General features: G+C 45.7%; 9 protein-coding genes across 9 annotated transcripts; 3 read left to right on the top strand and 6 right to left on the bottom strand.

Annotated features, from left to right (window-relative positions):
• Positions 1–60: 60 nt before the first annotated feature.
• TREMEDRAFT_67203 (uncharacterized protein) lies at positions 61–2,641 on the bottom strand (the record flags this gene model as incomplete). The annotated part of the gene is made up of 6 exons (XM_007001873.1): positions 61–170; positions 348–464; positions 753–1,103; positions 1,333–1,637; positions 1,764–2,299; positions 2,363–2,641. The coding sequence occupies 6 exons, from the start codon at positions 2,639–2,641 to the stop codon at positions 61–63; spliced, it is 1,698 nt and encodes a 565-aa protein (XP_007001935.1).
• Positions 2,642–3,381: 740 nt separating this feature from the next.
• TREMEDRAFT_59249 (uncharacterized protein) lies at positions 3,382–4,230 on the top strand (the record flags this gene model as incomplete). Its single annotated transcript, XM_007001523.1, has 1 exon — positions 3,382–4,230. The coding sequence occupies one exon, from the start codon at positions 3,382–3,384 to the stop codon at positions 4,228–4,230; it is 849 nt and encodes a 282-aa protein (XP_007001585.1).
• A 910-nt stretch (positions 4,231–5,140) lies between these two features.
• Positions 5,141–6,936, top strand: TREMEDRAFT_59248 (uncharacterized protein; the record flags this gene model as incomplete). The annotated part of the gene is made up of 4 exons (XM_007001522.1): positions 5,141–5,371; positions 5,888–5,933; positions 6,668–6,784; positions 6,914–6,936. 4 exons carry the CDS (start codon positions 5,141–5,143, stop codon positions 6,934–6,936), a joined length of 417 nt encoding a protein of 138 aa, XP_007001584.1.
• A 1,782-nt stretch (positions 6,937–8,718) lies between these two features.
• TREMEDRAFT_59247 (uncharacterized protein) lies at positions 8,719–11,431 on the bottom strand (the record flags this gene model as incomplete). Its single annotated transcript, XM_007001521.1, has 12 exons — positions 8,719–8,869; positions 8,919–9,100; positions 9,174–9,299; positions 9,349–9,427; positions 9,473–9,617; positions 9,663–9,886; positions 10,045–10,141; positions 10,188–10,444; positions 10,614–10,732; positions 10,788–11,134; positions 11,192–11,249; positions 11,300–11,431. The coding sequence occupies 12 exons, from the start codon at positions 11,429–11,431 to the stop codon at positions 8,719–8,721; spliced, it is 1,917 nt and encodes a 638-aa protein (XP_007001583.1).
• Positions 11,432–11,677: 246 nt separating this feature from the next.
• TREMEDRAFT_24355 (uncharacterized protein) lies at positions 11,678–12,500 on the top strand (the record flags this gene model as incomplete). Its single annotated transcript, XM_007000427.1, has 3 exons — positions 11,678–11,843; positions 11,948–12,072; positions 12,162–12,500. 3 exons carry the CDS (start codon positions 11,678–11,680, stop codon positions 12,498–12,500), a joined length of 630 nt encoding a protein of 209 aa, XP_007000489.1.
• A 233-nt stretch (positions 12,501–12,733) lies between these two features.
• On the bottom strand, positions 12,734–13,718 carry TREMEDRAFT_22893 (uncharacterized protein; the record flags this gene model as incomplete). The annotated part of the gene is made up of 3 exons (XM_007000401.1): positions 12,734–13,134; positions 13,271–13,605; positions 13,654–13,718. Coding segments are annotated over 3 exons (801 nt in total), but the record flags the coding sequence as incomplete, so codon positions are not given.
• Positions 13,719–14,781: 1,063 nt separating this feature from the next.
• TREMEDRAFT_59244 (uncharacterized protein) lies at positions 14,782–16,167 on the bottom strand (the record flags this gene model as incomplete). The annotated part of the gene is made up of 1 exon (XM_007001520.1): positions 14,782–16,167. One exon carries the CDS (start codon positions 16,165–16,167, stop codon positions 14,782–14,784), a length of 1,386 nt encoding a protein of 461 aa, XP_007001582.1.
• Positions 16,168–16,822: 655 nt separating this feature from the next.
• TREMEDRAFT_59243 (uncharacterized protein) lies at positions 16,823–19,090 on the bottom strand (the record flags this gene model as incomplete). The annotated part of the gene is made up of 1 exon (XM_007001519.1): positions 16,823–19,090. One exon carries the CDS (start codon positions 19,088–19,090, stop codon positions 16,823–16,825), a length of 2,268 nt encoding a protein of 755 aa, XP_007001581.1.
• A 3,055-nt stretch (positions 19,091–22,145) lies between these two features.
• Positions 22,146–23,778, bottom strand: TREMEDRAFT_26799 (uncharacterized protein; the record flags this gene model as incomplete). Its single annotated transcript, XM_007000732.1, has 7 exons — positions 22,146–22,376; positions 22,424–22,632; positions 22,682–22,804; positions 22,854–23,108; positions 23,161–23,215; positions 23,315–23,407; positions 23,473–23,778. The coding sequence occupies 7 exons, from the start codon at positions 23,776–23,778 to the stop codon at positions 22,146–22,148; spliced, it is 1,272 nt and encodes a 423-aa protein (XP_007000794.1).
• Between the last annotated feature and the right edge of the window lie 328 nt (positions 23,779–24,106).

Below are 24,106 nucleotides of genomic sequence, written 5' to 3'. Positions count from 1 at the left end.
CGGAGAGATGAGAGGATGTAGGTTTGCGGATCCATTCGTATTCTTACTCAAGTAGATGATTCAAGAGAGAAAATGATCCCAATAATGTAATGTCCCGTTATGAGGTGGAATCTTATTTTGCAGATCGAGAAGACGCAAGACCAAAGAATATAATTCGAGGTTCGAGAAGGCTGAGATTAGCATTGAGGAATTCTTCTGATCTTCGACTGAGGGAATTATCTCGATTCGAGTCGATATAAAGAAATGAGTTTCTTCTGGTGACAAAGTGAGGAGGGAGAGGGAGAGAGGTGAGAGGGAAAGAGGTGGAGAAATGAGAAAGGTCGTGAAAGTGAGACAACGCAACTTACGATCAATCACAAGTGGTGAAGTCGATATGAATGTCTTATTGAGATTTCGATCTTTCGCCGAAGTCACAAAAGGACCTTGAGCCACGAAAATAGCTCTCATTTCTTCATACGTATTATCTGAGCATTAGTCAATGCACCCATTAGCCCTTCAACCCTACAAGCCATACAATCCTTCAATACTGCCACTCTCTAAAATTCGGACTTATCGATCCTTTAGACGACCTGCTTCGTGGTTTGACTCAAGGGAGGAAACAGCATACAGCATATTCATCTATTTAAAGACCAAAAGCGAGAACATCAATTCAACTCCAAAACTATGGTAGATTAAAAACAAAGTCAGATATCGAGGAAGATCCCAAGCTCTCACCTCGATTCATTGTACAAGGAAATGATCCGAGAACTCACCATACCCATGATTTCCCTTTGGTCGATAATCTCCTTTATAAACAACTTCAAACTCATGATGATCCGTCACTGCCCATCCTAAAGCCGGTATGAGATAAATAGGAGCTATCCTATCTGTTCCTTTGAAATTCCAACGTGATGGCATTGTTTCTTTTGTATAAACGGCGAAAGATCCATTAGATTCTTCCGCAGCATTTGAAAGTGTTTGAAGATGACTGGTTGTATTACTGCTTTGATTAAAACGTAAGCCTACATTTGGCCAACCGTCTCTATGTGATATGTCTTTTAAACCTTCAGGACCGAGGATATCGTCGAGGAAGATTAATCGATCGTTGGATGTACTTGCCATACCTTCTTATTAGCTCATTTGCTCTCTTAGATGTATAAGTCATTCCCGCATCCCCTTTTATAGTGGTGATGAGATATCAAAACCTTCAAGAGATATAAGATATGATTGATAATTGATCCATAGTGTGATAGAGTAGTAGAGGTTCATATTTGATTCGAAATATGGTCAAAGGATTGTTTGGATCGTATGAAGGAACGAAGGACATGGGAGAGAGGAGATGAAAGAACTCGCCATGATCAGAAACGATTATAACATTCACAATACCCGTCAAATTTCTCTTCTCTAATCCTTCCATCAATCCACCGACCATATTGTCCATACTTCTCAAAGCACCTTCCACCTCTTCCGATTCAGGACCAGCAGTATGTCCCGCAGCGTCCACCTCGGGGAAATACGCGGTGATGAATACTGGTCTTTGGGACAGAGGATGATCTAGCCAATGAAATATTTGTTCGACTTTGTCAGAAGGGGACATATCGCGAAAAGGGACAAAGTAGGTCGGGGTAATTCCTGTCGATGTGACTGGAGGACCTGGCCTTAATGGTTAGCTTGATTATTGCTTTCAACTTTTGCCATTCCGTAATGAGTGAGCTCCGACAAAAAATGGATAAGTCAATCATGAGAGATTGAAGAAGAAGTTGAGCAAAATAAAAAAAACCTACCACATCAAATTGGCGGCCTTACACCCAGCCTTCTCTACCACACCCCACATAGGTTCTCCCCACCACCAACCTGAATCCCAACTCTTATCCGGATCGGTATACATGAATTCTCTTCCACTTTGCTCTCCACCTCGTCCATCGTCCACAGGAGCCGGTCGGGAAAATTCCTCGTTTGACATGTCAGGAGCAAAGAAATCATTCGCTACGATCCCAGACCAAGCGGGATAAAGTCCCGTCATCATAGCCCAATGATTTGGAAATGTGATGGTGGGAAAGATTGGGAGCATATATTCCGCTCGGAGTCCTATTGGTGATTCTGCAAGGTACAGGAGATTGGGCAAGAGGGATGAGTGAGAGGTGAGGTAAGAAGGACGGAAGCCATCGAGAGAGATGAGGATTGTCGTAGGGTGGAATAAATCGGTACCGTTGCTGAATGTGATTCGGGTGGAAGAAGGAAAGAACGAATGTGGTCGGATCAGGATCAACACAAAGAGGATAGCTGGAGCTGAGAGGAGATAGAGAAGAGGTTTTGGTAACTGATATTGAGTAAGTCTTTACTCTCTCCTACACGGATAGATATAAGGTGGGCATGCACTCACGGGTACACCTAGAACTCGTATTCTATCAGAGGAGTCTTTCAGCTTACCGGCAACTCTGCTCTCATCCAACAACCTTTGCCCTTCATCATCAGGGAACGTAAAGTCATCATCCTCTTCAAGTGCTACCGCCGTGGGAGATGGAGGAGAAGTCAGAGGACTGGGAGTGGAGCGTGGAGATCCGCCAGCTTCGAGAGAAGGAGTTGTCGTCTTCAACCTTGTTTTACCAACACTACTTTTCTTCTTATTCTTGATAAGAGGGATAGCTTGATTGTCAGACATACTGGTAGTAAAAGATCAAGAAGCGACAGGCCACTGAATGAATGTCTTGAGCACAAGGGCACTCTGGTACTCTGAGCTCAGAAGAAAGGATGTGGTTCACGGATCCTTCGATTCAAAGACATGTGAAGGAAGTGCCGTTGGGGCCGAGAGAACTTGTAGCTTCTCCACTGTACAGTATGAGTACTGTATCCCTGTGCTACTCAGGGATCAGGAGTATACCTTGTGTGAATTAAGAAAGTGATAATAATACAAAGGCAAGTCAAGTGGAGAAAGCATGTCATGATGTGGAATATGGAACATCTCTTGTTCATGTTGTATCATTTCCTCCTTCATCCTCCTTATACCGACATCAAGTACGATGGCTGTCCTAATTTCGCTCGTATTCCCCTTCCTTTCCCACTTTTCAGGCTCTCCATGACATCCGAGTACATTTCACTAAACACTGCCCTTCAGTCGTTACCGCTATCACGTCATAATGAGCAGTACAAGCGTACAACAACTCACTCCGACCCCCCTTGCCCATATTGGCCTCCCTAGAAAGGAGTATCCACATGTCTCATCGCTTCAAAACATGTCGGAGTTCTTTCTCTTTTGTCGCTTTGAATACACATTTACGCATTCATGAAATGGCGACATGGACGAATTCGCATATAGAAGAACACACGATTTTCCCATCGTGATGCATCTCACCAACTGAGCGAATTTGACCAACAAAAATATATCCGAAAACAGCACCTGAAATGAACCAGACACTTAGCCCATGTATCTACGACGGTGTCGATCCTAACTTACTCACCCAAGACAAGTCTACGTACCCTGTCTATAACACGTGTGAGGTGACGGCGGAGAGGCTTTCCGACCAGGATGTGGGCGATATCTCCTGGGCAATCGATCTCGACGCCGACTTAGAAGACACCGAACCTACTCAACAGGACGATGCTCGTACTCTTACTGTCGGATCGACCCATTTTCCCGACCAATCGCCTTTGACAACTGGCGAAACTCACGGAAACGCTTCAAATGTCATACCCCAGGTCTTCCTAGAACACATTCAAAACTTGACTGTGAATCCTATGGGTACCGGAAGTCATTTCGATCCAGGAGAGTTGACTGGTGAGGCTTTCCCCCATAAGCTTTGTCTTCCATCACGCAAAGTGTCGATGCAAGCTCCGATCGCTCCTGTGACCGAGATTGTATATTATGAACCTGAAGCCAATTCCCAAGCAAGTGTCTACGTCGACGGTACGCAAAACGGGGCCATGATGTCTTCTTATCCAGCTTTCGTCCCGCCCACCAGTCTTGGAAGGGCAGTCGAACCGATATCGTATCAATCTACAACTGGTGCGTATGACTCTTCACAGGTGTCGCCAGAAGGAGAAGATATGAGACCGGGGATAGAAGGCACTTACATCAGTCCCCAAGAATATCGAAGAAGAGTTCATGAACAATCGACATTGATCAGATCCACTTTTGAAAACCTACGGAATGATTTGAGTAAGGGGAACCCTACGCTAGAAAGCATGAGGATGATGGAGAGTTATCTAGGTGGGCTAGATAATCTGACGGAATGGACGAGCCAAAATAATTAGGGAGTTCATTGGCGACCGAAATATGTTGACATTGGGAAAGTCTTGTACTGATGTTTGACAACTGAAGCCCTTGTTGATGCACTATTTGACACATGATAAAAACAAGACATTTATACTGAATGTCTCCTGGGGACGTTCTCATTGACGATGTTGCGAAGGCTCTCGTAGGTTCTCACGTTTCAGATGTACTAGAGATTTAGATAATTGATCGAAGGATTAATGGACCATCATACTCGGTCTACCCTTTCGATCAGAACATCTTAGGGTTGACAATCGAGAGAATATCGAAGAGGATTTGACTTGTCAAATGTGATCACTACCTCCCCTGATCACTTTTCGAAATCTACACGACCAGTCGATTGGTCAGGAAAAGAGGAGGGGAAAGGCGACGTATATAATCATGGACCCCAGAGATCGAATCATTCGTGACTTTCCATCTCAATGAGTTCGATTTCAGTCTTCGTAACACCTTCACTATCGACTTCCATCGTATTCGGCCGATGAGAAGGGCTAGAACTTCCATGGTAGTGTTCTCACGGATTGCTGATGAGAAGGAAATTTCCCACGCCCTTCGAGCGATGCCAAAAAGCGATGCAAGATCTTCTCATCCTCGACATCCACTTCCATACCTTCCTGGCTTCCCCCTCGACCCCTACCTACCCGTCGAATGTAATGACACGATGATGACGTCGGAGGACTCGTGGGAAAATTTTGAAGGGTGAGAAAGTGTAAGGTTACACTGCCTTGATATAGAATCCTTTTTTCTATGGAAGACGGTTCGAGATGTCGACGTCATCGCTAACATAACTTGTTAGGTAATCCGTGGGAAAAGCGGAGGATGATTTGTTTATATAGCCAGTAGCCAGTTTACTGGTCCACTAGACATATTCTCCAATATTACCCACAACACATGTCTTCTGGTAACTCAGATGCAGCACCTCCAAATGTTTGGAGTCAGTGGCTTGTTAACACCGGCCGCAGAGTAGCAAGTACATTAGGAGACATTTTGGATGACTCGGGCCATGCTTCGACCGGCCTATCCGCACCAACCACCACCCCAACTGAGGTAGGATATGTCGATAACCTCCTCCGAAGTCAAGGCAATTCAACCGCCGGTTTACGGGAGTATCTGGAAGGAAAGGTACGTGACATTGAATCGCGTCCCCAAAATGTATATCCCAGTCAACAAGCCCTTGACGAATACAACTCCATAAAAGAGGGTTGTCTTGTTACTTTGAGAGTTCTTGAGACTCTTGAATCCAACTTGTATACTCTGTCTACAAGCCTTCAAGTAGCTGCAGGGTTTCAAGTCCCCCCTGTGCCCCAATTTCAGTTTGTGCCGCAAGGCTCACAGGTTTCCTTTGGAGGACCTGCACCTGGTACACAGGGCTATTACTGAAATTTGTTGGATCAGACAACTAAGGAATCATGACGTAGGAACAAGTAGATTAAGATGACTTTTATGCATATGCATATGCAATGCACTGGTGTTGCATGATGCACCTTATGTATCCACCAAATGTACTATACACTTGACAAGGGAAGGGGTATTCAGACTTGGACTGTGTCCTATATCAACGGATTGTACCAATGTGGTCACAAATAGATGGATAGTGAGTGAAAGGTAAAGACGTTTTGTAAGACAACCTATTGTAAGCATTTCATAGCCATGTGGTATATGGATGTCAAAGGATGTTTAGGAAGTGAGCGGAATGATACAGTAACAGGTGTAGGATAATGGTTTAATGAGACAGAGAAGAGTCGTTAAGAACGCAAACAACTCACCTGTAACTCCCCACAATCCTCACGTCTTCACCTTCGATTTGACTAACGCTCCTAAAATGTGTCAATTTAAAACTACCACAAGCCCACAAGTTACTCACGGTATAGGACTCTGATCTCACAGCTAGTAGTATTATTGCGGAGCACTTTACGAGTAGTACTGCAACTCCCACGTATCCGGCGAGGCGATGCTCGGTCAAGTCAAATGAGACTTCTACCAATGTTCTCACGTTCTTTTGATCCTCGGTGATAAGAATCGTTCTCGGCCCCTCTCTTTCTCACGCTAAATGTCAGCTTATGTTGAATTCTCATCTCCTTCTCCATCTCTTTCCCTTCAACTTGTACGACGGGTCACTCACTCAGAAGATCTTCAAACATCTACTATATCCTCATTGATTTGTTGCCATGGATGAAACGACTCCTCTTTTGGGCGGATCTAGGAGCTCCAAAAACACATCTAGCTTAGTTGACCGAATTTCGGATTTCGTTTCGAGAGGATTGGATAATCTGGGGATTACGGTAGAGGTCTTGCCAAATCATCCGACTAGCGAGGAAGTTAGCGAACTGGCTCGGAGAACAAGTGAAATAGCGGACAGCTTACGACTCTTCGTCCCAGGTCGAACTTCAGGAAATCAAGAGGGGAACTCACTGGTAGTGTCAGAGAAGGAAAAGGTAGCGGGGGAGATGCTTGAATTATTAACTGGGCTGGAGCGGAAGTTTGGGGATTTGAGACACATCTTGATACAAGAAGAAGAAAGGGGGTCTCAAGATGGTAAGTACCGAGAGAGAGCGCTCATTACTACTAGTGACGACTGACCTTCTGTTATATTGTACGGGTCAATACTTCATTGAATCCTTCATATTGTCATCGGATGATCAGTGACTATGAACTCTAGAGTAGTGTCCACGATGCAGCTCCCGTGAGAATGTGAGAAATAGGTCGTAAGTCAGCGAAAATCCGGAAGAAAGGATTTCCATATATCGTCGTCAAGGCGATGACTAAGGTTAGCGTGACTTTGTCATCACTTATTGATCCGTTATATGCGGAGGTTAAAGACGGGCCATCAAATTGTCAAAGTTGATCCGTTGTACACGGAGTTTCAAGACGTGCGGTCATCCAATCTAGCCCGAGGAGACCGTCTAACCGAAATGTAGATGGTACGCCAGGATGATAGTCATCGACATATAAACTAATCCCGAACCAATTGAATCATCACACTTCTCTAACTCACATAATTACTTCAAGTGTTGTCGTTGTTGTGCGTATGGCCAAAGCAGATTTTTATTTCCCCCCAGATGACAGTGGTAGTAGTAGTGGTACTGGTAGTGCAAGCAGTGGTGGTAGTAATTGTAGTAGTCAAGTTGGTGAAATGTAACGGTACTGGAAACACGACGACTAAGTCGCAGGTTGGGTCGAACTCGATGGATGTCTCGTGGAAGTCTAGGGGCTCTGGTGCTAATGAATCGTGTCTCCTCTGCAATCGATGTAGCCAAAGAATGATATTGAAGAATCAGCAAAGTTGGTACTTTGCTGATTGTACTATATACTGTCTACGGCTATCCTTGTCCTCGTCTCCTTCCTGCTGCAAGCGTCTACGTACATACTCGGACAGGTGAAAAACCGCTTTGAGCAAACCCAGTGGGGAAATCTCGAAAGGGGAAAACCCGTCCCTACCTACTGCAGCACTGCCTCCAACTCCCGCTTTCCTCTGTCCTAATCCGTCGAACTCGATAGAGTCCTCTCGATTCGTTGTTACTCCGTAACATGAAAGTGACTTGGACAATGAAGTGAAGGACAATGAAGTGAAGGACAATGAACCCAACTGTAGCCTGGCGGAAACATCCGGGGAAGCAGAAAGTAACGGTCAAACTCAAGTATCACAGGTGGAAGAAAACAATCTCAAAGTTGCTGAATATGAAGGCAAGATGATTGAGATCCTGAGACTCAAAGAAACACTGAAAAAATCTTGTTCAATCCAAAAATGGGACCCTGATCAGAGCAATGATTTCAATTTGACTGATAAGAGGCTATACAGGAGTACAATGACATATTACAAGGAAGCAGACATGTGTTGTGACGCCCTCATTGGATCTCTTTGTAGTTCAATTGATTCCATCCAACCAGGATCAGTAATGAAGCATGAACAAGTCCAACCTCCCGAACCATTTCCTCTGGATAATCCTATGTTTGTGGAACAGTCAGTAAGGTACATGGAAGCAGCTTCCAATTGGTTAGAGTCAGAGATTGAGTCAGCACAAAGGTCACAAGGATTGATGTCTCTATATGTAATGGAGCTTGAGTCTGCACACTCACTGACAAAAAAGTTGCTCGAAGCTGTGATCGAGCTCCATGAAAGAGCGATAGAAGTGAAACCAAAACTTTGGGGTGATGCTGAAGGGTTGAAGGTCATGGTCACTTCGGCAGAAAATGCTGAACACATTATGTTTACGGGGACCAATTACAACTCGCCTCAGTCACTAGACACTTCTCATGAAGATGACTACCACATTGACTCACCCCAAACCTAGCTCTCTGAAAAATGTGTCCCCTGTGTTAGATGTCACACCACATGTCATGACTGAGACAAAAGATCCAATATGTCAATATCTACTGTGTCCCTCTTTCATTCCTCAAGCCTTCATGCATCATCTAATGAAAATACCCACTGTCTGGTCATGTCGTTCCCTGTCATTATCACATACATATCATTCCAATTCGATCAAATCATCTTCCTCCGGTTTCTCCTCTTCCTCTTTTATCCTCTCTCCCTCACTTATGTCATTACCTCCTTGTTTACCACCCTCAGCAAGTATAAGTGAAGTGGGATGTGGTCTAGGTCCTTCTCTCGAATATAACCTCCTCATCAGCTTCTATTTCTCGTATAAATCTCCAAAGATTGACGTACAGCATGTAAGGTCCAGCATCGAGATATAAACCCGTTTGATCATTCTTAATCATGTTCCAATCGACCTTGGTAGCTTCTGCTTCTTGTACTTTCCACCAATCATCTCCTTCTTTGACATAAGAATAAAGATGTCGTTGACCTACGAGTGCACCATCGTAGAAGAGTACCGCTCGAAGTAAGAACTGACATTAACGTCTAGCAATCAAAATGAGAGGAAATGAAAAAAAAAAAAAGATGAGAGGAGGAAGAACTTACAATGTGTTTGTTCATCTCTAATTCCTCACTATGGAATCCATCCCCTGATGCTATTACGTTTTCCTGTTCCATCTCCATTTTCAAAGCATCCACTTTGGTCGTTAAAGTCTGTAGAATATTTTCCAACTATTGCAATCAGTGACATTTCATCAAAATATGTGCGCAGGGCGCTCACTTTCGCTTTCATCTCCGCTCGAGTTTGAGCTTGTATCTCGTCGGTCGTGAGTGGAGATGACTCAAGATGTTTGATGAGTCTGTACATGAGAGAAGATCGTCATGACACGCCTGAATCGACTCACACTGAAATGTTCTCCAAAGTGTTTTGATCTTTGAAAGTCGTGATCTCTTCCAATTTCTCCTTCAGTCTCTTGACATTCGCCTTTGCCAAACTCTGTTGCGCACGTATCTGAGTCGATCTTGTCGCATGGACTTTGAGGAATCGATCTGATAATCAGGCAAGATACTAATACATGTTGAAGCTCGACATACCCAGGACGACCCTTTCGTCCATCTCCCAGAGAGTTCTTTCGCCCAAGGCGGCGTTCAGGTAAACCGCCAAAACTTCACCGAAAGCCACCACACTCTGATTAGGCGTATCAGCAGCCCAAAGTGCGTCGGCCATGGCACTGTAGATGTTGGATGGTCCGAATGAGCCGCGTGGGAAGGATACATCTGAAGCTGGTTGATATGGATCAAGGATGGTGGTGAACAGCCTAGATCGTCAGCGATTATTCTGGGCACATGGCCAATGACATGAAGATTTCTGGAAGAGGAAAAACAGGCAGAGACGTCGAATAGGCAGAAAGACCAGGAGATAGGAGAGTGATGAGGAAGCAGAGAAGAAGAGAGGGAACAAAAGACAGATTCTCACACTGGCGGTTCTGCCCAAAAAGAACCTCTCTCCCCAAAATTAGGTTTCTGAAGCTCCAAAATCTCCTGTATCACATCGTTAATTTGATTTCGTAGTTCTACCCATCAACCATCGTCAATCAGTCCAAACGACCAAGCTCTCACCTTGATTTGGAACAGACGGAGGGAGTTGTTGTGGAAGAGGATAAGGAGTTACAAGCTTCAGGAAATCTTGAGCTTCGACAAAATTGACATTTGAATATTGTGCCTCGGTGTACATATCACGAAGGGCTTCAGGTAATCTGACATCTGTCGAGAGGGAAGTGACTATGATTTCTTTGATTTGTGGGATTGCCCAGAGAGATTGTAGGAGGTTTGCGCCGTAGGTCATTCCTTCCACTGAGGAGTAAAAAACCGGCGGTCTGTCTATCAGCAGTGTCATGTGTTTCATCTTCATCTTTATTCTAATCCTATATCCACCTCCATCAAGTACGATCCGGTCAGATGTGTACAGGCACGAACGGGTTTCTTTCATGCAAATGTCAGATATGCAGCGAAGAGACGATCGGTAGAAGTAAAGGGAGAACTCACGCTCCAGGTTGTCTTGGACCTTTTACAGGTTTATCCCCTGTCATAGCAGAAGCAGAATGAAAACTAGCCGTCATAAGAGAATCTTGTATTGCCCTATTCAAATCATCTTCTTCTGTGTTCTAAATCCCATCAACCCTCTACCTTTTATCTTCCTACATAGGTAGTATGACTCACTGTAACAGGTACCATTGCCAAATTACCCTCTTTATCATCTTTATTACTCGGACCAAAAGTCGGTAAAGATTTTGATTCATCATCCATGATGATATCTGGACTTGGAGGTGGTGCATGAGCTCTAACGCTTCTAGCCCTTTCTTGACGTTGTTCATCATCCACTTCCATACCTTCACGAGATAAAGCTAAAGCTTTTCGTAAATCGTCATCTTCATCATCGTCATCAACTACAGAGATTATCTCTACGTTGGCTTTAGGTAAAAAAGGATTGTTAGATTGAGGTATTAAACGTGGTGTTATTGAGAGGTTTTTATCTGGTGATTTCTGTCGAACTTCATTATGTTCAACTAGATACAATCAGCTAATCAGCACAATATGAACAAGTAAAGATATTCTAAACATACTTGTTGTGGAAGATTTTCTAGATTCGTAAGGTGGTAAAACCTCGTCTGGAGGTTGCCACTGTCTGTTGAGCTCATGTTGAGATAGTAGTAGAAGGATAGGAAACGTACTAATTGACCATCACCGAAACACCAATTGACAGCTGGTTCGACTGAATGAAACCTGGTAGCTGCTTCACGTGCGAGGATAGGCTCTATACCCATCTCTTTTAGAGCTTGGAATGTTGGGTCGTGGACTGACATGATAATGATGAAAAGTCAACTAAGTTAGGCAAAAGAACGAAATGATCGATGTGAGGCATAAGTTACTTAGAGGAAAGAGGGAGAAGAGTGGAAGTGACTGTGGTCAGAACCTCCTTTCACCTTTCTACTTTGATAATATCGCTGTATCACCCCGTGTCTCTTACCTCTTCTTTCTTGGCATCTCAGAAGTGCCGCAAAGACTTCTAAGGAAGAGTTTTATACCATACATCAAGGAGAGAAGATAAAATGTCCATCATCATAGCTGGTCCTTCCTCCAAACCTGTCATACCGTTCTACTGCGCCATCTGTACTCTTCCAACAGAGTATTGCGAATTCGGACCTTCCGTCTCGAAATGTAAAGCCTGGTTGGAGAAAGAGGATCCCGCAGAGTATAGTAGGTTATGGGGAGAGGGTAAGTGAACCAACCTTGAACTCCTTTCAAGTCACCCCCTTCTAACATTTCCTGCTTAACCCTCAGTACAATTAAAGATGTCAGGCGAAGAGGTGTTGATGCAGTAGGCTCTTTGACAGCTCGTATGGGAACCCTGTCAGTAGAAAAACAAGAGAAACTCGAAGCGGATGCCGCCAAAGCAGAACGGAAAGCAGAAAAGAAAGCAGAAGCGGAAGCTAAGAAGAAAGAGGTTTGTCCCAAGTAGTATTACTTTTCCCAACTCTCACAATCTCTCTTAGATGCCTCTAATGAGTCCGAAAGACTTCTGCTGATGCCCAGGCCGCGAAGATTACTATAAAACGTTCTGAACGTACTCGTAGAAAACATCAGACACACATACATGGTCTAGAAGCTTTCGGGGTAGACTTGAAAAAAGCGGCAAAACTTTTCGCTGGGAAATTCGCGACTGGTTCGAGCGTGTCGAAGAATCCTCAAGGTGAAGAAGAAATTGTTATTCAGGGAGATGTGGGGGATGATATAGTGGAGATGCTACAAGCTCAAGTTGGAGTGTTGAAAGGTGCACCGGCTGATCAAGTCGTTAGGGTGAGTCTGCCCATTCGATATTGCTCGATTATGAAACTGATCAGTTCAGGTCGAGGAAAAGAAAAAGAAAGCTGAAGGGGAGTAGTGATCGTCTTTCTATCCACGCCGATTTCGGCACAGTTCATATCCTTAGAACACACACAATGGGTGTCATTTGCATATAGAATTATTGACATTCCATGATGAGTTTACCGCATATGAACATTAGACATGAAGAAGTCTTCTATAACCCTTTAAGATCGTCGTTTCCCTTTGACGCTCTTCGATCTCGCACTAGATCCCCCCTTGATTCTTTCTTCTCTCGTATGGAACCTCACAGCTTTCCTAACATTAATCTCTCCCTCTCCCTTGCCCTCCCTCTTTTTCTTCCCATCCAACCCCTTCAACACATCCATCGCTCGACCCTTTTCACCTTCCCAATCTTCTCCGACATTCGGTTCGAATTTGCGCTTGACCCCCTTTGTCTTGGGCTCACCTTCGATCTTCTTGTCAAACTTGCCTAGACTCGCAGTGGAAGTTTTTGTCAACAGCATAGATCGTTCAAGTTCGACTTTGCGTTTCGATCGATTCTCAGAGTTTTGAGCAGAGATAGACCGTGTGGAAGTCGGGGCGGTAGCATGAGCGAGATTGGCTTTATGTTGTGCTTCGTTCTTTGCCACACGCTCTTTACGAGCTTTCTTAGCTGAAGCGGCGGGATCGTGATCGGGGTCTTGTGATCAGTAAAAAAGAACCATCCACCCAAACATACATGTAAGACAGAGTTGAGTGTCAGAGTGAACACCTGAAATGACGGATCTTCAGTGATCAGAAGATGAGAATGAAAGAGGAAGTAGAGAAAGACCTACCTTCACCAGCTTTGACCTCATGTATCCACTGTTCCTCCACTTCCTTATTCTTACCTCCTCGTCCCCACCTCTTTACCCATTCCTGTCTCTCATCATCGAATACCATCCGATCACGTTGCTTATGACTGATACCCTTCTCTTTAGCAAACCTCTCCCATTTTGTCAATGGTTTTGGTTTTGGCAGAGGTTTCTCCCTGGGTAAAAGTGTCTTCGCAGCGGGCAATTGAACCATCAATCCCGAGGCGGTTGACGTAGTGGGTAGTTGAAAGAGGGTAGATATGAGATGATGGGTTGAAGTGAGGGTGAGATCTAAAAGATGGGATGGGAGATTAGATCTGGACTTGTCAGGTTCGCAAGATGATGAGTAGAGCAAAGATACTTACGAATACGCTTCCGGCTCCACGGGAGAGTTGTCGAATGCTGCGAGAAGACCAGCATCGACTTCGACCGTATCTCGGGGAAGGACCGCAGGTGGTCTGGCTTGATCAGTCAAGATAAAGCATCACAATACTACTCACCCATTTGAAAGCTGACCCTCGATAGTCTGTGCCATGTTGAGCGGCATGTATATGTCCTTGTAGGCTTGGTTGAGAGGTGATGGACGAGGAAGAGCCGCTAAGCTTGCTCAATCTTTAGAAATTCTGGGAGAAAATTGAAAAACTACCCGAAAACAAATCTTTTCACTTGGAAGCGCACCTTTCCGACCGTTCCGATTCGACCTCGCCTCTTTTCATATCAAAACACCTTTTCATACATCCTTGTACCCTTTCTATAACATCAATCTCATTGCAAGATGATCGGCTGGCTCGTAAACCGTGAGTCTTTGGGTCTGACCAGAGAATGATATCCATGGCATCGTCTGACGGGCAGGTCCCAACACTGTGAGGGAGAAACAGATTGCCATGCAGGTGAGTTCCCAACATGTTCCATATACACCAACCGGAGATAGATGGTGCCTTCAAGAGTCGAGCTTGCTATGTAGCCTGTTATTATACAAGAAGGATACATTGTTCGGAAGAGACGACCTTCTGAAGATATACGGAATGGACAACTCTGACGTATAGTCTTTGGCTGGAAAAACACCCGTCTACCTCCGCGCTCCTCGTTCAAAGCTTTACTTCAACGCTTACATGGTACTATTCACCGTATCATTCGTCGGATCCACTGTCCAGCTTGTCAACTACAGTTTGGTAGGTCATCATCCTCGTTCACTACGAGTAATAATGTGTGATTGCTGATATCCAGGGTCGTGCGAAGAAAGTCGGAGAAGAATGATCACTGTCAAAGTAGAATGCATCAAGTTTGACTCCATACCGACTGACTAGCTTGGGATTCTCTCCCTAAAACTGAGAATACCGTCCTTCTATGTCGTGCTTGACATATCGACCGATCTGAAACAGGCTTACGCGTGTCTCTAATCTCCGACGTTAGATAGATAAGGTGCTGAGGTCAGATAATCAACTTTGTCATGACAAGCAAAAGTCTTTTCAAACTACATACCTTTAGAATTCTCATCGTCGTCGAGTCCTTGTGGTTCGAGTCGATCTTCGATTCTCCGCCACTTCAGTCGCTACTTGCTTCCAATCCACTTTACCTCCTTGGGCAAAAGTGAAACCTTCACCCATATCCGGCAAGTCCGCCCACCTCAAACCTCGAGGGAAATACTTCTGAACCGTCTTCTCGAAATTCGCATACAATTTGTCCTCCGATGCGTCAGATAGATCTGCTTCGGTATACCACTCAGCAACAAACGTCGCTCTCCCATCTCTCTCCCATCGGATTGTCACTGCGATCTCTGGTTCCTCGTCATCTTTATCCTCCCAAACCACCTGTCTCTGGGTATAGGCACCATCATTGAATGCGTGTGTGGTACGCCACTTTGATTTACCTCCCTTGGTCGTCTCCCACCCTGTTTGCCCAGTGGCGGGGTGTTGGTATTTTTCCGGATTGGGGTCAAATCCATAATTCCCGGCATAAGTTATGAAATGAGAGCGCGATGTTTTCAACCATTTCGGATCAATGTCCGTGGTGATTGGCAGGACCGAGGTACTGGGAGACGTTGTTTGTGGGGCCGTTGTCTCCGGATTTGTTGTTGGCCGAGTCCTTGTTGATGTCTTCGGTCTGCTGTCTCCTGTCAGATCTCGAGTACTTTGTGTTCGTTTCAAGGCGGGCTTCAGTGGTTTAGGGGCGGCAGTAGTTGTCGGACTTTGCGTGATATCTTCCTCTACGGAGGGTTCTATAGTTTGTTCTCGTGTGACAGGTGTACGTGTGGTCGCTTCTTCTGTGTCTGTTCCACCGGCTGTACCGACTGCGAAAGAAACACCGCGTTTCGTCTTCGGCTTTGTTGGCCGGGTCAATGTATCTCCCGTGTTTCTACCTGTTCTTCCAGGTACTGTTCCCGTCGCAGTTTCTTCTTTCGTGGTCTGTGGATAAAGACTTCTGGGCACGGAAGATAAGGCTTTCATAGCCTGTGCTCTATCTTCCTCGTTCATCCCTTCTAGCTCTCCCAATAATGTACCATGCAAACTTGTCAAAGGCTCGTTCAATGTTGTGGGTGTGATAGCAGAATATCTTTTGGAGTAATCTGGGTACTTTTCATGGTTCTGAATGGCCAAGGCAGAATTGGTCAACTTGAGCAAACGTGTTTTATCTTCCTGATTCTTCCCCTTTGTGTTTTCGTCACCAAGAATAGCATACAGCGTGCTCAAGTTGGTCATTGTCCCTTCTGTCAGACGGGATCTGAGGTAGTGAGCCCAGCCGGGATCCTTCCTCTCACTTGGCTGCTTTGATGTTCTTCCTGAAGAAGGTCTAGTAGTCCTAGGTGAGGTGGAAGTGACTGAAGGTTCAATGGGTTGGAAAGTAGATGCGGATAACGCAGTCCTCGTGTCAACTGACATGGCGCAATAGTTTTATCACTGACTTGATGTTGTAGGGGAAGATTAAGAAGGATGATTGTGGAGGACAGATTAATTCGTGAAGGATAATTGTGGTGAAGGATACTTGTTGTGAAGGTCAGTGATGTTGAGAAGTCGTCTTAGATACACGATATATTATTTACGTCGTGTGGCCGATTGATCCGATGTTAGTGGGGTGAGAATATGAATGTGAATGAGAAAGATTGAGAAGATGAGAACCATTGATAGAGTCAACCCAGGAATTTGTAACACGTTTCAGATATCGGAGACAGGTCCGATCCTTTCGTGGATTTCCTGTCACACGATCCCATCGGTTGAAAGGAGATTGAATGGGCGTATGACATTCATGTCACGATAGAACATGGTGGTATATTCTATGAATATCTGTTCAAACGTTTCAAACATATATTCACGTGCATCACTTTCGAATCACACTTATTATATTGTATACTCGAGTAGCTATCTCAAAAAACGGACCCTCTCGATGAACCGACAATCAAGATCGATTTCTGATTTTGTCCATTGTGATCGAAGCATGACATCCTCTCCTATTTCATCACGATATGTACATCATGTATATGATTACTGACCAGGATGATAGCTAATGGACATTTGACCGCCCCATCAGATGTTTTGGCTAAGCCTCTGTGGTCTCGATCTGGATATCCCAAACTCCTTCTCTCCACCCCTTCAACAACTCTTCGGTATCGAGCTCAGGAAATTCCGGAGCAAAGTGTCCTTTGAAACCGTTTGCCTTCAATGCCTCTAAATTTGCAGCTACATCATCCAGGGGTACCTCTGAATTCACTTGGAAGTCAGCTGTCAATTTCTTGAGACCATCAGGTCCGTATGTGATCTCCTTCCTGATGTCCTTCCTCCATGCTCTGTTCCTACCGTCCGTGAACTCCTCGTAATTCGAGTTCGATTCTTCCCCTTTAGCCAATGGATTCCATACCGTCTGGGTCAATGTCACCGTCCCTTTATTCCTCCAATCAACACGCTGCGTGTCACATCTAAGTGGTGTACCACCCTCGCCAAGATTCACACACATCCAGGCCCATTCTTTTTCCGCATCCTGGAGGTGGTATACTTTAGTTTTCGTGTTTTTGGGATAATAGGAGGTCGCCTCCGTTCTACAGGACTGAAATACTTTCCCACGTTTGGCTGGGCTCCAGACTGTGCAGTCAATATGAGGCTGCTTTGGTGGGGGTCTTTGAGTATCAGTCCTCACTGCTTTAGAGTCTTGCGTTTTCCCTCCGCGCCTGGTCTCCTTTGTTTTGTTCTCACTTGAGACTGGTGGGGCAACATGAGGTAAAGTTGTAGCAGTGGACTCTGCATTGGGAGTGTGTTTAGGAACTGGTGGGGCTGGGTCGGAAGGAGTGTCTTTTGAGTTGCTCGTAGCTTGCGTGTCTGCCACTGGAGGAGGAGTGGTGTTGATCTCGGAAGGCACAACAGAGGAAAGAGGTTGCTCTTGACTCTGAGGTTCTTTCAAGACAGGAAGAGTCTCCGCCAATTTCGTTTGTTGATCTGCAGGAGCTGGAAGTTCACCTCCTCCAGTCAAATGCAGCCTGTAAAACTCAGCTATTTGTCTTGCAAACATCTTACTATCTTCTGTAACTGGACCAAGATTGCCTAAGGCGTCTTTTAAGCGCTGCAAGGTGCCACTGTTTCCTGTGTTCCACTTCTCAAAAGCCTCTCCACCTGTCACATATGCCTCTGCAAGATTGTTTACCTGGCGTATAGTCCCTGTAAAATCTCTTGTGTGGAAATCGACTTTTTCTGTATTTTTTATTACTCTTTTACCAATGTCAACCCATGGAGGCCTTGAGTCTGGGGGTGCAGTTGATGGCAAGGGGAATGTGAACGGCCACTCTGTGTTCTGTTGAGGATCATCCCGGCTGGCAGATAGCAAATTTTTGGGTACAGGGGCGCCGAATGTGGTCTCAGGAGGTTGTGGTATGATCGGGACGATGCGGGGTGGTGAGGGCTTCTCTGATAGGTCTTGGTCAGAAGGGAGTTTGGAAGAAGGTTGGTATTCAGTTGGATCATTGACAAATGTCTTCACTTGCTGAAGGAAGCTTTCAGCAGTTGCAATCTGCTCTTTCGTGATTGTTCCTTCACCTGTATACATTTGGGACAATGCAGGGTGCAAATTGTTCAGCAATGGGTGACTTGTTTCAAGTTGAAAGGTGCTCGGGTGGTTTCCTGATTTAATGTGCTTTTCAAACATGCGGGCCACTTTATCCAACTTTTTAGATATGTCGACACGGGCATCTTTGTCCGTGAGCACATTTGTGGAGAGGGGTCCCTCTGTCAGCAACTTTAACCATGTATTTTGAGCTTTAGCGGAGAATGTTTCAGGAATCTGTGGGATAGTATTGGTTGTAACATCCAGATTTGGCGCTTGCGACTGTAGTCTTTCTCGTGAGCGACGATCTGGAGTGGGATTGATCGGTCGGGACTGAAGGTTATCTCGTGGGCGACGTTTTCTCGTGGGCGAAGTGGGCGATCGTGGCTTGTCTCGAAGCTCTTTCATCCAAGGATCGGTCACTGCTTTCGTGTAAGTGTTCACACTAGTCAGAAAGTGTTGGGCGGTTTCTGTATCCATGACCTGTGTGGTGTTGTTCAGGGCATCCCACAGTTCAGGACACATCAGCTCATGTTTGGACTGCGGAAAGACATCCTTGCTGAGGTACCCTGTTTCCACAAAACTTTTCAAAGCCATTTGTGCTGTGACTCGGTTCGCCAGCGATTTTCGGTTCCCTTTTCCCAGTTCTGACCTGGACAATGGACCTTTAAACAGGGACTCCAATGTGGCTCGCGTGTCATCGTCCATTTCTTCTGGTAGTTGCTCCCGGATATCCGCTAGAGTCACGGATTGCTGAGATCGTCTTGGTGCGCCCATCTTGTCTCGTGTCTTTTGGCGATGTTGGAAATGTAGCGGGGTAGCTCCCTGATTGGTACCTGTGGTCAACTTTGTACTCTTCGAAGTCTTTGATGATGAGTTGTTGTAAATCTAATTGAAACTGGTGGAAGAGAGTAAGAAGGAAGGGAAAAGTGGCAAAACACCCACCAGAAGTCCTGTTTCTTAAGTCTCAAACTGGTTCACTTTCTCAATCTCATCGTTCCATTGATACTATCTGAGTTTCTAGAATCGATAAAAGGAGACGTGAGAAACGAGAAATTCAATCGGCCGACGGGGATTTTCCCCCTTCCCCGTCGAGAAATTTTGGTCCACCTGCATCGCCTCGATGATCCGTCCGTCCAAGGGTATGATCCGTATAACCGTATAGGTCGAGAGAGGAGAAAGCATAAGGGACTGATCAAAAGGTAACCGGGATAAAAGAGGAGATGATATTTGGTAAAGCGATAAAGGAGGGAAGGAAGTCGGCTGTAATCCGAAGAGTTTGATATGTATGTTTTCGTTTGACGAGATAAAGAAGAAGATTCTATAGAATTGGATACGTGGTAGATGATTCACACAATCAGTAGAATAAATGATAGCAGGTGTTATTCATCAGAGAAATAACTGTCTATGTAAATCATGAGTACAATAACAAGTAAGTATGTCCAAAATCGGTCAATTCATTCGGGTTTCATCTCCGCCATCGTCGCTTAGAAGTGTCGAGTTACTCGTTGATGATCTGTTGTATCATAGTGATTGACTCCGTCTCACTGAGCCGGTCGATTGCGGGGTGTGCTAGATGTGCTGGATCGCGTTCCTTGCGCGTAATCTTTTCTTCTTGCCCATTGAGCGGCCCCCTTAATCGCATCATCAAGGTTCAGATTTCCACCATTCCATAAGCCGCCTGGGAGAGTATGACCGTCATCAGCCAAACCAAACGTTCTTGGAAAACCCCCAGGTCCAAATTGCCCCAATGTGCCATCGAGGTATTCCAAGAAAGATGGCAGAGCGTCGAGGAACTCGATACGAGTTAACGGTGTACATTGTTCCTGTCCATTCGAAATAGATTGTGCTCTTCGATCAACACGTGATATTGCACCTGTGTATCCGCCTCGATTATCAGCAGTGATTTGTAGTGAACCTAGCAGTCCCTCATCGTCGAAAAGCATATGTTGACCGGTGACCATGTCAACCTGGCGCTCTTTTCCATTTTCTATCACAGTCTTCCTTTCAGCCCATATTCGAGTCTCAAACTTCAAATTGTTGTCCCCATAGGCAAAGAAGCTGGCCTCGCGCTTTCTCGCTAGACTCGCAGCTTCAAATTCGCCCTGGCGCATCACAAATCCGAATTTACTGGCAAAGCCCTTGAAGTGTTCGTAAGCTCTCTCGAAGGCGTCTCCCGGGATTGGAAGCGCCGTGGCTGTCAGCCTACGTCCTGTCTTGGGGTTTGTCTCCGAATTCGTGACCGTAGGAGGTCCAGTGAGATGTGTCCCACTAGTCGCACCTCTGATCGTGCTACCTCCTGTGGTCGTTTCGTTCGAGCTAGCGTTGTTGGTGGGTACAGACTGGGCTCCGGGAGGGGTCATTGATGGAGCAGTGGGTTCGTTCATTGTCGTGAGAGATGGTGATGCAGTTTGTGTGGTTATTGCGTCTGTGGGAATTTTACTAGTGTCGGATGTACGCGTGACTAGTATGTGGCGACTCGCCGTGCTATCGCCCGGTCCGGCAAGACTGTCGGTACCTCTGATGATTCTGGGGGGTGCCTTCTCGTTATTAGAGAATACCAAGGTCTCGAGAGAACGTGTTGAATCTTGTGTTGGTGAAGAGATTGGAGAAGTGCCCTTGGGGGAATCTGTCCGTCCCGATTTTGCGAGCGCCTTCAAAGTAGAGTCTGACCCGTCTGTACTGTTCGCGACGTGCGACGAGATCCGGCCACTCGCTCCTCGTCCCGTCTCGTCCTTGATATTTGAAGCGGAGCCGCTTTCAATGGGTTTGGTGGATCCAAAGAGTGAAGGATGATCATTGAGTAGACGGCTAAGATCATCCGATATATCAGACCACGATCCTATAGGTGACGAAGAGCAGGGGTCGATTTCTGAGGGGAGGTAGTCGACGTCTGAGGGCCACTTGGGTGGCTCTGATGGCGGAAGCCCGTGAAAAGCTTGGTCGATATCCGATTGAAGCCGTGCTTTCAATCCCTGAGTCAACGCTGCGCACGAAGACTCATCAGGGGCAATTTTTTCCCATTGCTTCTCAGACATTGCGTCCGCAATTATCTGGAGTGAAGAAAGCTCCCCTTTCAGATCCGTCCTATGACTGAGGGCATCTGGCTCGAATACTGATCGATACAATTCCGGAGCGTATATTGCACAATGCGCGGCTCTCTTCATATATAATTCCTGCCCTTTAGTCCAATCCGATTCCACCCCCTTTCGTATGAACCCGAGGACCGAGGCCCATCTGCCAGAAGTTGGGTCTAGATCTATCAAGCCGCACGCGTTCTGCGATGCGAGTTGTCGCAGGACGGTCGAAGAACTATGATGTTTGTGTTTGCTCCCGTGAGACGAACGAAAATGTGAAGGTTTGCCCATCTTGACTGTTTCAAATCTTCAGGAGATTATCGACAATTGACGACCAGGGGAATCGAGTTTTGTTAGTGACTTAAGGAGGTGATTGTAGGAGTGGAATATGGTTGTGGGATGTGGTCGACGAATGTCAGAAATCGGAGGAAGAGGGTGAAAGTGGCAATGATCTTCTAAGAGGCGTATAAAGTAAGGGTGTAGAGCCTCAAAACCATGAAATTTCTCACGCTCGTTATCCTTTGAGATGAAAAGAGTATGAAAGGATACCCCATGAAATCCTCCTCTCTAACTTTGTAGAATCGTTTCAGTATCAGGTAAGGGGAAATCGAGAGGCGATGCACGAAAATGTATGAACTTTAGTCCCATTCGAGACTTTTTTTACCTATCTTCATCAGCTTTTCCCTCTGATGCGAATGATTCTAGAGGAAGGTAGTGATAGCTTACCACTACATACTATCAAATGAGTTTATAGATCAAGTTATGATCACCTCTTCGGTAGATTCTAATCCAGGACCCGACCAAGCAGGTACTTTATAACTCCATTCACTCTCGATCTTCCCCCTTTGCAGAGCTGTCATGGTATCCCTGATGAGGCGGACAAGGGGATTATAAGGAATGTGATATACATTGTTGGCGTAGGTTATCTCAGCGATAGAGACAACCACAACTCCTGTTCCGCACCCGAAGAATCTGCCTCGTATCAGCTACTATACTTTTGTGAGATCAGAAAGAAATTGTGTGGACAGTTAACTTGCCCTTTAAGTGACCCATCGGCAATACCATCGATGATCTCCTGCATCGGTATATCTCTCTCAACAACACGAATGTTTTTCGGCATGCCGACCGTGGGAAAGTCCTTTATTCCAGAGGCATGATTCGTCAGGAGTTCGATGATAGAACTACGCGTCACACCAGGGAGCACGATGCCATTTGCTAGGGACATGGTAACGAATTCGAGGACTGTTCATCAGCACTGTATGAGATAGATGAAGTGAAAATTAGTACGCACAACCATCCGAAGCTTGTTTGATCACGAAAATATTCATTCCCCCAGCTTCGGAGATATAATCTCGGTCTCCATGCAACCATAAACTCATGGCGTATCCAGGTTGTTTGGCGATATGCACCGGACCTGACGGATCAGTACGACATCGAACGACAATTCAAACGTTTCGAATCACCGTAATTGGCTCCAAGCTTGTATGACCCCGTCCCACCTGGCCAAGCTCTGATAAAATCCGAAGAAGTATTGAGCTTGAGACCTTTACCATCGGCGGAAGGATATATTTTCGTTCCCACATTGATTCCCGTTGCTACGTACAACATCGCTTCAGTGGCTAATCCATCTTCGCGAAGACCAAAAGAGGAAGATGCATCTATCAGAGTGGGACGGATGTAGAGGTTGGTACCGTCCTCATTGGGTACAATGGGGGCTTCTTTGTGGAGTCAGCGGCTCTGATAACACTGTGCAGCAGATTATGGACTTACCCAGAGCTACCAACTTGACGAGTAGGTCGAGTAGCTCGGAATTATCCCAGTCGTACTGATATCAGTGGATTGAACTTTGTACTGACTGGCAAATTGATATGATTATTCACGACGGCCGTAGAGTGAGCGAGTGCGATTAGAGAGAATGACTCACAGGAAGACCGATACGCCATGCAGATCGCTTAAGACGGTCAAAATTCTTGTCCGGTCGAAAGAGACGTAACTGCCCATCTTCCCCTTTATAGCACTGTCATCAGTCATTCGCAAAAGGTCTACCTACACCAGCTTATCAATACCGAGAATATAACTCACCTTCATACCCTCAAAACAAGAGACGGCGTACTGTAAAGCACCTGCGAGAGGATCCAGATTGATCGTTTCGAGTGGTCCAATCTTAGGTTGACCCCATCCGGACTGCTTGGACCACGGGATAGACAACATGTATCTTCCTCTAGTGCCGGATCTGTCCGTCCCAGGAGGGGCAGGAGAGAAGAACAGATTTGAAGCTTTCAGTGGATTGACCGAGGGCGTGGGGGCAGGTAGTGCTTGCAAGTGAAGTGGAGCAACATGACCATCGCCGTTGGAGCTAATGACACCATTGAAGCCGTTGGGGCTCATCTTGTTATGGTCTTATGCGATAAGAAGAAGATTGTTGGAAGGATCTGAGTGAGTGAGAGATGATATGAAAGAGAAGGAGGACGTGTGAGATAACATGGTCCAGATAGAGTCGATACGGTGGAATGACTCGGGGCAAGTGAAAAAAAATTAGTCGAGTCGTCCTTAGATCCTGTAATCTCGGCGTCCCACGCGAGGTTATTGGTTCCTGAAGATCTCTGGTCGGCGATGCCCGAGGAAGACCAGAATTCGGGAGACGTTTTTGATGGCAACTCGTCATGAAATTCTCTGATTTCTGGGAGAACAAGGACGATTCAAGATTCGCAGTCGG

This window comes from Tremella mesenterica, assembly GCF_000271645.1.
Source record: "Tremella mesenterica DSM 1558 unplaced genomic scaffold TREMEscaffold_1, whole genome shotgun sequence".
NCBI classification, from domain to species: Eukaryota; Fungi; Basidiomycota; class Tremellomycetes; order Tremellales; family Tremellaceae; genus Tremella; species Tremella mesenterica.
Note: the sequence above shows the minus strand (reverse complement) of the source record. Positions and strands in the feature narration are given on the sequence as shown.